At 53.6% G+C, this 14,082-nt stretch overlaps 1 protein-coding gene across 3 annotated transcripts; it reads right to left on the bottom strand.

Annotated features, from left to right (window-relative positions):
• Nucleotides 1–4,883: 4,883 nt before the first annotated feature.
• N4bp3 (NEDD4 binding protein 3) lies at nucleotides 4,884–13,479 on the bottom strand. 3 transcript variants are annotated; one of them, XM_029483053.1, is made up of 6 exons: nucleotides 13,060–13,366; nucleotides 12,531–12,736; nucleotides 8,345–8,692; nucleotides 7,591–8,103; nucleotides 6,702–6,956; nucleotides 4,884–6,575 (listed from the first exon to the last, which is right to left on the bottom strand). In XM_029483053.1, the coding sequence occupies exons 3-6, from the start codon at nucleotides 8,660–8,662 to the stop codon at nucleotides 6,048–6,050; spliced, it is 1,614 nt and encodes a 537-aa protein (XP_029338913.1). In that variant the 5' UTR covers nucleotides 8,663–8,692; nucleotides 12,531–12,736; nucleotides 13,060–13,366; the 3' UTR covers nucleotides 4,884–6,047. The 3 variants fall into 3 exon arrangements, with proteins under 3 accessions (XP_029338913.1, XP_029338912.1, XP_021033365.1); XM_029483052.1 differs by lacking the exon at nucleotides 12,531–12,736 and adding an exon at nucleotides 13,422–13,479 and having other exon boundaries at nucleotides 5,516–6,575; nucleotides 13,060–13,192; XM_021177706.1 differs by lacking the exon at nucleotides 12,531–12,736 and having other exon boundaries at nucleotides 5,516–6,575; nucleotides 13,060–13,467.
• Nucleotides 13,480–14,082: the final 603 nt, after the last annotated feature.

The following is a 14,082-nucleotide window of genomic DNA, read 5'->3' on the forward strand; positions in this document are numbered from 1 at the left end:
TATTATATGTATTTTTTATATGTAAGTACACTGTAGCTGTCTTCAAACACTCCAGAAGAGGGCATCAGATCTCGTTACAGATGGTTTTGAGCCACCATGTGGTTGCTGGGATTTGAACTCTGGACCTTCGGAAGAGCAGTCAGGTGCTCTTACCCACTGAGCCATCTCACCAGCCCCCCAGCTTCTTTTTTACTGCAGGTTTTCCTACAGCCATTACGTGCTCCTCTTTCCGCCTCCTCCACCTTGCACAATCTAGCTTTGTTTTCTTTACAGCCTTGGCTTGAAATCATGTGTTTATGTGTTGATTTTGCTTTCCTGCCCCTATCTCCGCCTCCCCAACTTTTAGAATAAAAGCTCCATTGGGCTCAGGACTTTGTCCTCATCGCTACTGGAACATAGTGAGCCACAGAGATGCTGGGAGCTGACCAACATTCTCTGCTTAATAAAAGAGGAAGCTGTGGCTCACAACCTGCTGAAACACAGCAGGGAAGAGGGCGGTGCAAAGAGGGAAGTTAGCCCGCAGGGGCATCCTGACCCCAGCATCCTGGAGATGCCTGGCGGTGTCTCAGAGCTTGGGTGGTCCCAGCCCCACGCGGAAGTCGCGGGGGCGAGGAGTTGAATGAGCTCTGCTTAGGGCGAAAAGCCAGAGCTGAAGAACCCGAACCCCAGCCGGCAGGACCTCACAAGCTTTCTAGAAAGCCCCAGGCTTTCCCACTTCCTCTCCCAGGCTGCCTCACCATCAAGCAGGGTGTGAACAAAGCCGGCTTCTACCAGAACCTGGAGCGGCTCACATTTAGGCTTTTGAACCCTTGTCGCGGCGTGGCGGGCCTCGCGTTCTGAATTATTCTGCACTTTTCCTGTGCCAGAGTTTTCCAATTCGTTTGATTCTGTTGCTCGTCCCTCGTTCAGACTGGATTTTTGTTTTTTGTTGGAGGAGCTTGCTTTAAGTGGAATAACCAAAAGCTGTTTCTTTAGTATCTCCTTTCTTTTGCACCAGTTTCCTAGGATTTTTTTTCTTAATTCAAAAAGAATAATAAAAAAAAAACAAAAAAAAAAAAGAAGAAGAAGAATAAAACGAAACTAGGGATATACTTCAGTTGGTAAAGTGTCATGCAAGCTTGAGGACCTGAGTTCAATTCCTGCCGCCCATAAACAAAACAAAACAACTTCCTGTAATGCAACCACTGGGGAGGCATACAGTAGGTTCCTGGGTCTTGATAGCTAATGAGCATAGCTAAATTAGTAAGCCACAGATTCAGTGCTCCAAAAAGATGGAGAGCAATTTAAGAATATACTCAATGTTGACCTTTGACCTCTACACACACAAACAGGAAAAAAACATTGATGCCTATTTTATTTTACAAGGTAGTGCAAATTGTGGCTTACTTTGCCCCATCCATATTCAGAAATCAAGCCAAACAGCTCTGGTTAAATTGTGTTCTTTCCGTAGGCCTTCCCTTTATCCTGTGCGATTTTTGCAAAAATATGATTTATTTCTGGATCTCTACATAATTGTACTTCACCATTTTTCTATTGTTTTTCTTGTTTTGCAATGTGTAAAGTTTTATATATATATATATGTATATATATATATATATATATACATATGTGTGTATGTGTGTGTGTATGATTAAATACTCCCTCATTAAAAAAAAAAACCTACAAAGCATTTTGAGAAAGTAGCCTGGGGACTATAAATGATGCACTTACATTCAGGCAAAACACACATATAAAAATAAAAGCCTGTTAAAAGTGAACACAGTGAACATGTGCAGGGCAGTGGTGGTGCACGCCTTTAATCCCAGCACTTGGGAGGCAGAGGCAGGCATATTTCTGAGTTCGAGGCCAGCCTGGTCTACAGAGTGAGTTCCAGGACAGCCAGGGCTATACAGAGAAACCCTGCCTTGAAAACAAACAAACAAACAGAAGTGCACATGTGAGCCAGGGAAGGATGGTATATGCCTTCAGCCATTAGGAGCAAAGCACCCAGTGACAGACAAGGCAGCTGAAGCATCATGGTGTGGCCTGCATCCTCCCTGGAGGAATGACCCCCTCAGGATCACAATCTCCTCATTTCAGGCAGGTTCTTCCCTTTCTTCTTGTTCTCCTGAGTTGTATCAACCGTGGAGGCCTCTGTCGATCCCACTGCACCATATTTAAGATCTTCTGGATTATCTATCCTCTTTTTAAAACTATGTATTTTATGTGTATAGGTGCTTTCTCTGCACATATGTCTGTGCCAGTGAAGGCCCAAAGAGGGCCATCATATTCCCCAGGCTTGGAGTTACAGGTAGTTGTGAGCCACTTTGTAAGTGCTGGGATAGAATTGGGGCCTCTGGAAGAGTAGTCAGGGTTCCTCTGCTGAGCCATCTCTCCAGACCTGTGTCCTCTGCATCCCCTCCCTGGGTCTGCTATCTAGAACAGCATTCACTAGTATGGTCACTAGTGTAGACATGTCTCCTTCCTCCAACAGAAGACAGTCATCCTTCCCTGTGAACTGTATTTGACCCGTGGTCTCAATAGTGACTAAGTGCTAGAGCCTTGAACATGTCACTGATCTGACCTTGAACCTGTGCCCAGGAATGGCTCAGAATCAAACCATGACCCAGGCCCTCACCTTAAAACTAGACTGTGGAGAAATCTGGTCAACCCTGCTTCCATGGTCTACCTTTCTCACCCCTACTTTCTGGGGTTGGAGCTGGAACACTTGGAAGCAAAATGGAGGTCACAACCCAGCGTTGGCAATGTTCACAGCCCAGTGGAGTCAGGCAAGCCAACAGTTAGAGCAGTAGAAACACCTGGGGGAGACAGTAGTGGAGGGGTTCTACAGTTTCCTTTGAGAAGCAACAAGCAAGTGCTGGCTACCTCTACGTGGGACCGTGGAATCAGGGCTCCACTAAGGGAGCCCAAGCTATCTTCCCAGTCAAGCTCAGGACCTACTCAGGAACCCCTCTTCTTCTATTTCCCAAAGGCTCCAGAAATTAGTCTCTTCCTCCTGTCAACTTTGGTTTGGGCTGGGACAGCCCACAGTGGTCTGACCAGAGAGCCAAGAGCAGCTGCCAAGATCACTGAAGTTGGAAGGTCCTGGAAGGCTGCTGGCATCAAGTGACAGGCTAAGAGGAAGAAATGTTGTGTGAACCGGAGGGATCCGAGGCAGAGAGCTGGGAACAGTGTGAGATGCTCACTAGATTTCCACATAAACAGCTGGGCCAGGGGTCTTCCAGAAGCAGCAGGGACGGGCTCCTCCGGTAGCTGTGACAGTGACTTCTATGACCAACTGGCCCCAGAGCCACCCAGCCTGCTTGGGGACCGGGGAACTGGTTTGCCAAGGAAGGATGAGCTAACAAGAGATCTGGTTCTGGGCTGCCCTCCCCCCCTCTACATCTGGGCCTGGCCCTGGTTTCTGGCACCACTGCCAAGTTTTGGTACCGCCCACCCACCCCCGCTGGCTCTACTGGCCAACCCAGGTCGTAATTGCTGGGTGGGGAACTGCACCGTGGAGTGGGTACACCAAAAGGTGGGCATGTGGGCACCTGGCCTGACTGGCTTCTGGCCCTGCTGAGGAAGTAACTCAGACTTTAAGCTAACAAATGACTTATTAGGGGAGACCTCCTCAGGACCTAGTAGCCCAGGGACTCCTGTTGGCAGGGACTTATGAAATGGAAGTGGGTATCATGGTCTGTGGGGACTAGCTTGCCTAACCCCCAACTTCTGGTGGGAACCAGGGCTCAGGTGTAGGCCTACGTGTCTCAAGCTACTCCCAGAGGACTATCTGGGATGAAGGATCTAGCTAGTGTGACCAGTACAAAGGGCTGGAACAGTCAGGAAGAAATGGAAGGCAGAGGGTCAAGAAGCGCACCTGGCTTCCACCCAGGAGCTGGCTTTTAGAGCCAAAGTGACACACACACCCCCCCTTGGACACACCTACCACCCCCAAGAACATCTACACACACCTGCCACTCACAGATCGTAAACACAACATCCTCACACCAAACAACTCACACACCCAGTCCTCCACCCTAAGAAAGGTGGGGCCCATCAGTCAGATCAGCTGTCACAGGCCACAGCTGGGCATCTAAACCGGGCCACCTACTTGCTGGACCTCAGAGGCTCACAGACATGGAGTGAGATCAAGAGATCTGTGACACTGTGGAGCAAAGGATTCTTGAATGGTTCCAAGGAAGGTAAAGGAGGCAAAAGAGTGGCTGTGTTCAGTCGGGCAGGTGGATCTCTGTGAGTTCACGGTGATCATGGTCTACATGCTAAATCCCAGGACAAGAGCTACATAGAGAGACCCCGTCTCAAAAATCAAAATAAGAAAAATGGCTATTAGACCCTCCTTCCCCCCACTCAGAGCAGGGAAACACACTGAATTTGCCTTGTGTTCCCAAGACCACCAGTGCCCAACATAATACCAGGCAGACAGTACGTTTGTGGTTGCTAAGTAGCTATTCTTATCAAGCATCTGTAGCAAGTGGTTTCTCTCTAGAGGAAGAGAGCCCAAGTGGAGATACAAGGTCTATAATCCCAGCGTTTAAGAGGCAGAGGCAGGAGGATTTTTGAGTCCAAGACCAGACTGGGCTATACTGGGAGACCCTGTCTAACACAAGGAAAAGGAAAGGCAGCAGGCTAAGGTGGAACAGGTCTCTAATTCCAACAGGTGAGTGGCAGAATCAGGTCCATCTGGGCTACCCAGTGAGTTCCATCCTAGTCTGGTCTATAGGCCTACATAGCAAAACCCTGACTCAAAGGAAAAAAAAAGAGGAAAGAAAGAAAGAAAGAAAGAAAGAAAGAAAGAAAGAAAGAAAGAAAGAAAGAAAGAAAGAAAGAGAAAGAAAGAAAGAGGAAAAGAAAAGAAGGAAGGAAGGAAGAAGAAAGCAGGTAAGGTAGGTGGTAGGCAAAGGAGATATCAGCTGCATCCATCCCTAGCTCAAAGGGAACAAAGCCCATAGGATGCTCGCCACTGCTAAGGTAGGGGTGTCTGAGTGTTTCAGGGACCTGGGATCAGCTTTAGCTGGAAGCAGAGATTTAAAATGTCAGCTTGGAGACCAGGTACAGAATGAGGGACTCTTTCCCCAGATCTTTCTAGAACACAAAGCAGTACTAATGCAAGATAAAATACCCCACAGGCCTCTACCGCTAATCCTGGAAATGACCAGAGTTCCTGAACCTGCCTCTGGCCCCCATGCCATGGAGGGAGGGGCACACCACAGCTGGAGGTGGCAGAGCCCACGGGAGCTTTTACATATTACAGAGGAAGTTGTCTTGAGCTGGCTCCAAACCCAGCAGCTGCCTGGGCACCCAGGGTCCAGACATCCCACCAGAAAAACACTTCATATTCTGCAAATGCCTGTCGACCAATCCTTTTGTTTCCCCTGGCATTGTTTCTTCTCAAACATCTGATGGTGTCGAAGAAAGCACTTGCAGCCCACACAGCAGCTAAGGCCTGTGGGGGTATGGAAGCAAGGAATAACATTCCTCCATTCTCAAACACATAAGACCAGAGACTGCAAACGGGGTATATTCTTTCCATTGTTGGGACCATAGAAGGAACTACAGCCTAGGTCCAAGGCCTGGAGCACTGACCATCCAGGAGCCTCTGGCCTCGGGCCAAGGACAATCTTATCAACTAGGCCTCCTCATAAAAAACGTGCTTTTTATTCTGGAGGTGGCCAATCTTCCCACCCCTGGCTCCTTCCATGGAGGAAGACCTCAGGCCAGGTCACATGCCACCCTCCTCCTCTCCTGCCCTTCTGCATCGTGGGGCTGAAGCTTGGACGGCTCCAACCTACTTTACCGGGCCACACCCACTGTTGGAAGCAGGGCTAGACCCTCCCTGGGTGTGGTTCGCTGCTAGCAAGACTTTGCCACAGCTTCGGGAGCAGGTACCCTATCCATCCCATTGCCCGCTGGAGCCCTCCACGGGGCAGGCGTCCCATCCCTGATCTGGCCTCTACAGATTCTGCCTCCAACCAGTGCAAGGGAGGAGCCTGCCATCTCAGGGTATCTTCTGACAGTATGCCCGCTATCAGCACACTTGGCGAGCCTCAGATCTTGGAGGACTCCAGCCGGGGACTCCAGGATGTAGGAGGCTCCCGCAGCAGCCGCAGCTCGTGTTCAAGTGCCTGGTTGCGGCGGTACATGTCCATGTAGCTCCCTTGGATTTCTCGCTGGTAGCGGAGCACCCTCTCTTTTTCCTCCTGCCAAGTCTGCCTCTCCTGCTCAAAGCGCAGAGCCTGCTCCTGGCCCCGAAGCCGCTCTTGCAGCAGCTCTGCCCTCAGCTGATCAGCCCCTTCTCTGGCTTCACTGCCTCCTGCCTCCCCAAGCAGTCCTCTGCTCTTGCAGTCATCTGTCTCGCAGCTGCCTGGGGCTTCCTCCCGCGGTGCCTGCTCCTGCAGGCTGTGCACTGCCTCCCGCAGCCGGGCTAGCTCAGCTTCCTGAGCCTGGGCTTGTGCCCGGCTGCCCCGAAGTTGCGTCTTCAAACTGAAGATCTCTGCCAGCTTCTGTGCCAGCTCCGCCTGGGCTTCCCGAAGCTGCTGTTTCAACAGACTGATCTCCGCGGTCTTCTGGCACACCTGGGGTAAAGGACAAACCGTGAGCAAGGGCCAAACACTGTATGACACTGGGGCCTGTTGTCTGATGGAACAGAGCATGGGACCAGGACAATGAGACAGCAGGGGATGCCTCAGATGGTGTCCTACCTCCCATCGGGCTTCTTCCTCTGGCCGAGCATTGGGGTCAGCCTCCACGGAGGACCCAGAGATCCGAGGCTCTGGGGCCAGGCCCTGCTGAGCCCGAAGCTCCTTGCGCAGGCGCCGCTGCTCCTGTTGGGCCATAAACAGCTGCAGTTGGAGGTTGCGCTCGCTGCGCTCAGCTTTCTGGGCCACCTCATGGAGTCGTTCCACGTACAGCCGCTTCAGCTCAGACAACCACAACCGTTGGCGCTCCTCTAGCACCTGCAGCGGGAAAGAGGAACTAACCGGTTAGCAGTGGGCACAGCCTCACTCAGATTTCCATACTTGGCCTTCCCCATAACAACGTTCATTTGTGCCCATTGCCAGCCACCATTAATGTCCTAGGCCACAGAACCCAGGGTCCTGACCACAAGCGCTTCATACCCAAAGAGGCTCTCCACACTGTTCTTACTACACGCCACTCACAGAAACAGTCTCCCTCCTTCCTACACAGTTTCCAGGCAGGACCAAAGGGCCATGGAATCCCTCCATGTAGTTGAAGTGTGGCTAAGACGAGCTGCCTCTTTCTTTTCAGTGGTGAGATTTGAACTTAGGGCCTCACACATGCTAGGCAAGTACTCTACCACTGAGTAATACTGCAGTTTACGGGCGGTTTTTGCTGGTTTGTTCGATGTTTTCTTTCCTTAAGCACAATGGGAGAAAGGACCCCATCAGGGCCATAGCCTCTGGTCTCATTCTCTGCTGCCTCTACCACGCAACCAGCCCCCAATATCATACTATGCTTAGGCCTCGCTCACGGTTTGTCCCTACCTCAAGTTATGCCAGATGTCAGAGATGAATCTGGTCCCTATACCAATGCAAGGGACAAAGCACTCCAGGGCAGGGGTCCCCTCACCTGAGTAAAGGAGTTAGAAACATCCTGGTCACCGAGGTCCCTCTTGAGCTCCTCACAGGCCTCAGGCAACACAGCGACCTCTTCAGTAGAGGGGCAGGAGAACTCGTAGGGGGGAGGTGGTTCGGGCAAGCAGCTCAGGACCGCCAGAGGTCCAGACTCCTTGGGGCTCCTTGGAGCACGGTCCAGGGAGCCTCCAAGGTGATTAATGTGGCCCAAGGAGGAGCTGAAGGGGCTGGGGCCAGTACCTGGACTACGGCCAAAACTACCCCCGCTGGAAGAGTCCGACAGGCTGGGCTCAGGGCCACCTTCATCTAGGCTGAGAGCGTGAAGCAACTGCGCACGGGCCTGACTGGCCCGAGGCCCAGGGCTCAGGGGTGGGTGACAGGCCAGAGTGTGCAGGCTGCCATTGCTTCGCCACAACTTCTGGCCCTTGTGGGCTGCCAGGCTCTGCATGGACAAGAAGCCTTTCCCAGAGCCCACAGGAGGCTTGAACACAGAAGGACGGATTCGGCACTGTCAGGAAGAGAACGTAGGTGTGAGCAAGGTTGAGTTGGCCACTTTTTTCTACCTCGTGCCCCCGAAGGCCCTAGGGAATTCCCTCTGAGAATACAGGGTAGTATCACAAGGAGGCATTGGTCAGGCTTCAGTATTCTCACACCTCAATCTGCCCCATCCCACAGTCAGGGCCTCCCAGCTGACCACCCCAGCATCACAGTCTCTGAGTTGGGCCCAATCCCCTGAAACGCAGATGCACCTTGTCAAAGCGACCCCGCTCAGGCAGGGAGGTCTTGCTGAAGTCACCAGCCCGAGGATGCTCCCGGTAGTAGAGGGTGGCATAATCTGGCTCGTTCCGAGGAGCTCGCTTAGTGGTCTTGCCATCTTTCTTGGGGAGATGCAGGTAGCTGAAGAACTCTCGTTGGCCCAAGCCTTTCCGGAGGAGCCCATCGGGCTGCCGGGAGCCCCGGGAGCCAGCCAGTGCGGCCCGAAGTTCTTCAGGGGAAAAGTCTTGCCGTTCCAACAGGCTGCCTACGCTGCCCATGGCAATGCCAGCAGGGCCTGAGGTTGTGGCCATGAAGGTTCAACAGGGCGCGGGCAGCTGATTCTGGGAATCAGAAGGCTCCATTAGTGGCAGATGGGCACTCAGTACCCGAGTTCCCAGATGCACTAAAACCAGACACTTGCCATCTGTAAGCAACTCGCTCTGCCCAGGCCCGTCAGAAGCAGATATGTGTGAACAGAATGGGAGTCACAGGATGGCAAGAGATGGAAAGGGTACATTGACTACTGTCAGACTGAGTCTAAAGCAAAGGAAATGGGACTTCCACAGGAACACCTAAAGGCACAGCTCCCAGACAGGGGTCTGAAGCGGAATGCAGAGGCAAGGCAGGAAGGTGAGGCCCTCAAGTTGTAGGGCAAGGGCCCTCTTCCTAGAAACGAGCCAGCAAAGGGCAGAGGGTGGCTCAGGTTTTGTCTGACCCATGACCTTGCTTACTTCTGATGGGCTCTAAATCAAATTTGGGGGATGGGGAAGGAGCAAGAACTGAGAACCAGAACGCAGGAGGTCTGTCCTTCTGGCTTCTCTAGGTGGTTCCCTCAAAGGGTCAGAGGTCCCCCAGGGAAACATCTGGAGTGGGTGAGGTTGGGGGCAGGCGGGATACAGTGGGAGGGATACAAACAGGAAGGGCCCAGGGGAGGAAGGATGGTGATACACACAGGAAGGGCCTAAGGGGAGGAACAATGGCCTCTGTTTCCGGAACAGGTGTCCAGGTCTAGGCAGTGACGGGGGCAGAGGGAAGAGAGGCAGACAGACTTTATAATGTCGCTGTGTTCTGTTGTTAGGTGCCACCAGCCAGGTTCACAGAACCCGGCCTGGAAGCTAGCAGCTTGTGACCTTAGCCATGCCTAGCCCGTGTGAGCCGTGCCTACTTCAGGAGCAGAAAAGCTACGATAGTCAGCATTTATCATGTAGAGATGCCAAGAGCACGGGGTAAGATAATGTGACCAGGTCTGGCCTGAAGCCACAGTCAGCACAGAACACCAAGGCTGAGCTTAACTACACACTTCAGCTCCATACCACGGGACCAGACTTCTGAACTGTCTCCCACGTGTTCTGGGACCCAACTCTCAGGAGGCGGGTGTGTGTGCCACACCCACTGCCCAGCACACGGTAGGTGCAAACAACCAGCAGTGAATGGCACCTTATATGCTTCCCATCCACCCACACACAGCTGCTCCCAGTGCCAGGCAGATGTCTGGCAGGCAGGCTGCATCTGGGAGTACCCACCACCACCCACCCAATGAGCTTCCGGGACACCCACTCCCACCCCAAACAATGGTGGTTAGGAGGCTCCATCCTCAACCATTTCCAGGTTTTGTGTTTGTGAAAGACAAAGCAGTCTCTGGGAGAGGGAGGGCAGCCTGGTCCCCTCCCCCTCCCCCACTCCACAGCCAACTCTACCCTAGGCAATAAATAACTGTAATGGCCCGCTCTGCTCCTGAAAAACACACCACTCAAGGTGGGGTGCAAGTCTTGAGTTTAGACACCCAGCCCAGCTCCATATGAACAGTCAGACCCTTCTAGGGATATCACAAGCTATGTAAACTCAAGAGATAGGGACTACTGGAGCTGGGGCTCTTTCAGTAACATGGCATTTTGCAGGAGTCTCAAGGAGAATATGGCGTCAATAGCTCTCCTTTTTAACTTTAATTTATTTATTTATCTTGGGTTTTGAGACAGAGTGCTGAGGTTAAAGGCGTGTGCTGCCACCCCCAGCTCAGTATCCCTCTAAAAAAGGTAAGCCCTTGGAGGCTCAAAAAGATGGAATGACCTACCTAAGGTCACAGAACTGGTCAGGATGAAGACTCATGGGATCCCAGCACCATCAGGACTGCCAAGTGTCTAGGAGGACTCAGGATGTCACCCACAATCAAAAGAATTAGACCTGGTCACCTTGTCTCCCCATTCAACACTGCCTCACCTTGACAAGCCCATTCAGTTAGATAGACATGTGAAATATTCAGTTGCTCCTCAAGGAACAAGATCTAGTCCCAGCCATCTCTCTGTCTCCCTCCCCAGTCATCTCTGTCAGGATAACTGACAAAGAGGCCGCGGAGGAGAAAGGGCTTTGTGAACTGTTAAGTCCTGGATGCCCACTGGGGACAGTGTCAGATATACCCACTGCACCCCAAACACACAGACCCTCACTTTCCTCTGTGCAGTCACTTGCTTGCAGTCTCATGAGAAACAACTGACACTATGTGGTATCCACAAAAAGGGTCTCAGGGATGAACCAGTGTGGCCCTGAGCCAAACTATGCAAATGGCCTCATACGGAAAACAGAGTCCTGTAGACAAATGTATGTTAGGAGACCAGAGTGAGGACAGTCCTGTCCAACAACGGACAATATGGCTTATACAAGGTCACCCACCCAGACCAGGTCTCACTCAGTAGCACTGTCTGCTCGACCTGCTGGGCTGAGGCCACCCCTGGTCTCAGTTTGGAGGCTAACCATTTTCCTAGAGAACCCAACCTACCTCTGCCCCTCCCCCAACACACACATTCCTTCCTTTCCGTTGCTTAGGAGCCTTGGGATTGTCTGCCTGGGCCAGGGCAGCTGTGCAGGCTCTCTGGCCTGTGATTGTGTGTGTGTGTGTGTGTGTGTGTGTGTGTGTGTGTAGGAGAGAGCTAGCAAGAGCCTTATAACCTCTGGGAGATCAGAGCAGAACAGAAAGTGGGAGGGGGGGGCTCTACCAAATGCTAGGGCTGTGCTGCCACAGTAGGGTGCCTATCTTAAAGCCCAGGGTTCTGTAAGGAGCTGAACACACCATTACTCATCCAGCCACAGCAGTACTCCTTCATTCCTGTCTCCCTCTAGCCCCAGGATCAGCCAGCAGTGCAGAAAGCCTCAAATAGAGGTACCCAGTGGGACACCCCAGCACCAGACCCTGGATGCCTCTTCAAAGCACACCCAGGAGGTGGAATGGGGTGCCCAAGGTCATGTTCAGCAGTATGGGAGGCAGCTTTCACTGCATTTCCTTCAGGTTGGGGCACCTCATCCTCCCCGAGGCAGGAGCCTCAACCTGAACAGCCATTAGTCCCACCAGAGTGCCCCAGGGGAGGGTCACACCACCTGCTGGGGGGGATCAGCCTTTCTGAGGGGTGTGCCTGCAGCTGCCACAGAGGAATGACACTGGAATGTCCCAACTCCAAAAATGGGGACAGCCTGAGAGGCGATGGGGGCGGCTGGCATACCCTACCCCCAGGACAGAATTATCCACATTTTGCTCTATGTCCAGTGCTTCAGTGTTTCTGAGCTCTTCTATTTCACAATGTCACATCGTCTCCACACTAGTCGGTGGAGCACAGCATAAAGGACCCTATCTACACATAGGGAAACTGAGGCTTGAAAGAAGGAATCACACGCTGAAAGAAGACTCCACTCTGAGGACCAATCTGGATTCCCACAGTAAAGCCCGCTATACTACACCCAGCTGTCCCAGCTAGGGGTCACCTTCCACTAGCATACTCTGCCCAGCCCCCCACGCTTGTTTCTCCCAAGGGCAAGGTTGAGAGGGATGGAACTTAACCCCCCTCCCAGAGATCTCTCTTGCCCGCCCTGGGGAAAGAGGTAAGAAGAAGAAATAGTGGAAGTGGCGCTGGTTTAGGGACTCTTGAGCTCAGGAAACTGCTAGAGGCGGTGTCGGGAACTAGCTGGTCGCTTTCATTCACAGTCTTGCACATACACACCCACACGCAGCCAGTCGGCAGAGAAGCAAGCCCTGCTTGTGAGAGCCTGGGAGGAGGCTCATCTCCAGGTCCAGGAGGGCCTCCCGCCTCTGCTCCCGCCCAAGGACAACCATTCCCAATCTGTATCTTTGTGTTGGGTATGTCCCAAGCCCCCATCTTAATACCGAGATACCTTAAGAGTCCTGGTCCTTACTTTTGTTAAAGGCTAAAGTCAGGACTGGAACGGAGTCCCAGATCTCGGGACGTCCCCTGTTCGCAGGTCCCCAGGTGAGGACCAGACACAGTAGGGGGCTGAGGCAGGAAAAGGGTACCCTGAGGGTGAGGGCAGCTGAGTGGTGTCCCCGGGAAGGCGGCAGAGAAGACAGGTTGGACATCCCGGTGGAACTGCGCCCAGGAAGGCTGTGGAGGAAGCGAGGGATCCCAGAACTACTGGAGGCCCTCCTAGCTACCCAGGGGGCGGGGTGGGGTGCCAGTCTCCCGCCCGCCGTCTGTGGGGCCTGCTTAGAACTGGTGCAGGGGGCGGAGGCCGAGGTCAGACTCCTGCGCCAAGGGCGCCTGCCCCTCCTAGCTGCGGCGTGGGGATCGGGGCGATGCTCCACGGAAAGCGCATTTACAGGTCAGCCTCTTGCGCGGGAGCAGAGGACACAGGGGCGCGCACAGCATCCTGCCAACCCCCGCCCGGTGTCCGAGAACGACCTCAGCGACCCGCCCTACCCACTTACCATGCTGGCGCCGTGAATCCTAGGGCGCGCTGCAGTCCCCAGCTCGGTCTCGAACCTTTCCCTTCCCAGGCTCTTCGGGAACGCGCGGGAGCTGGATCGGCGGGCAAAGGACGCACTGGGCGACACTCGTCGGCTGGCCCCAGAGACGGAGGGAAAACCCGGCCTGACTCACCCGTGCGGCGCGAGCCCCAGCGCCCAGCCCGGCCCCCGGATGTGGGGGGCGGGAACCGGCACCGCCCCCGAGCGACCTGAGCCCCGCCCGGGCTCCCGGGTGCTGCGGGGCCGGGTCCCCACCGCTAGCCGCGCATGGTGCAGCGGCCACCCCGATGCGCGCTCGCTCGCTCGCTCGCTCGCTCGCTCACGTGCAGCAGCTCTGCAGACCCCAGCCCGGACGAGGCTCTAGATCGCGCGCCGCACCGCCTGCTGCTGCTCCTCCTCCTCCTCCAACTCCCGGCCTCGCCCGCCTCACCCGGTTTCCTTCCAGAACCAGCTTCCAAACTGGCTTGCTGGGATGGGTCGGTCAGGTCTCTGCCGCCTCTTTCTCAGGTAAGCGACACTTTCCTCGTTTGAGAATAAACCTAAGAAGCGCTCTAAGAGCCGAAGAGGTGTAGTAGGCGTCAACAGTAGTTAGCCGCTGGACTTTTATTTTGGAGGGAGGTTGATTTACCTCTGCAGCCTTCTAGGGGCGGCAGGTTCAGATGCCTTTAGGGGCCAGACTGATAGTGTAAATGAGTCATATGGGTTGGGTAAGCCAGTAGCGGGGGACGGAAACAGAAGGCTGGACACCCAGACACGTTCAAGAGCAAGAAGTTAGAACACCTTTTCTTCCTTAAAAAGTTAAACATGGATGTGGGATGGGGTGGGGTGGGGTGGGGTGGTAAGGGTTGTGTATGGAGAGATGGTTCAGTGGTTAAGAGTACTTGCTGCTCGCCGGGCGTGGTGGCGCACGCCTTTAATCCCAGCACTCGGGAGGCAGAGGCAGGCGGATTTCTGAGTTCGAGGCCAGCCTGGTCTACAAAGTGA

The sequence above is a fragment of the Mus caroli genome, chromosome 11, assembly GCF_900094665.2.
Source record: "Mus caroli chromosome 11, CAROLI_EIJ_v1.1, whole genome shotgun sequence".
Lineage (NCBI taxonomy): Eukaryota > Metazoa > Chordata > Mammalia > Rodentia > Muridae > Mus > Mus caroli.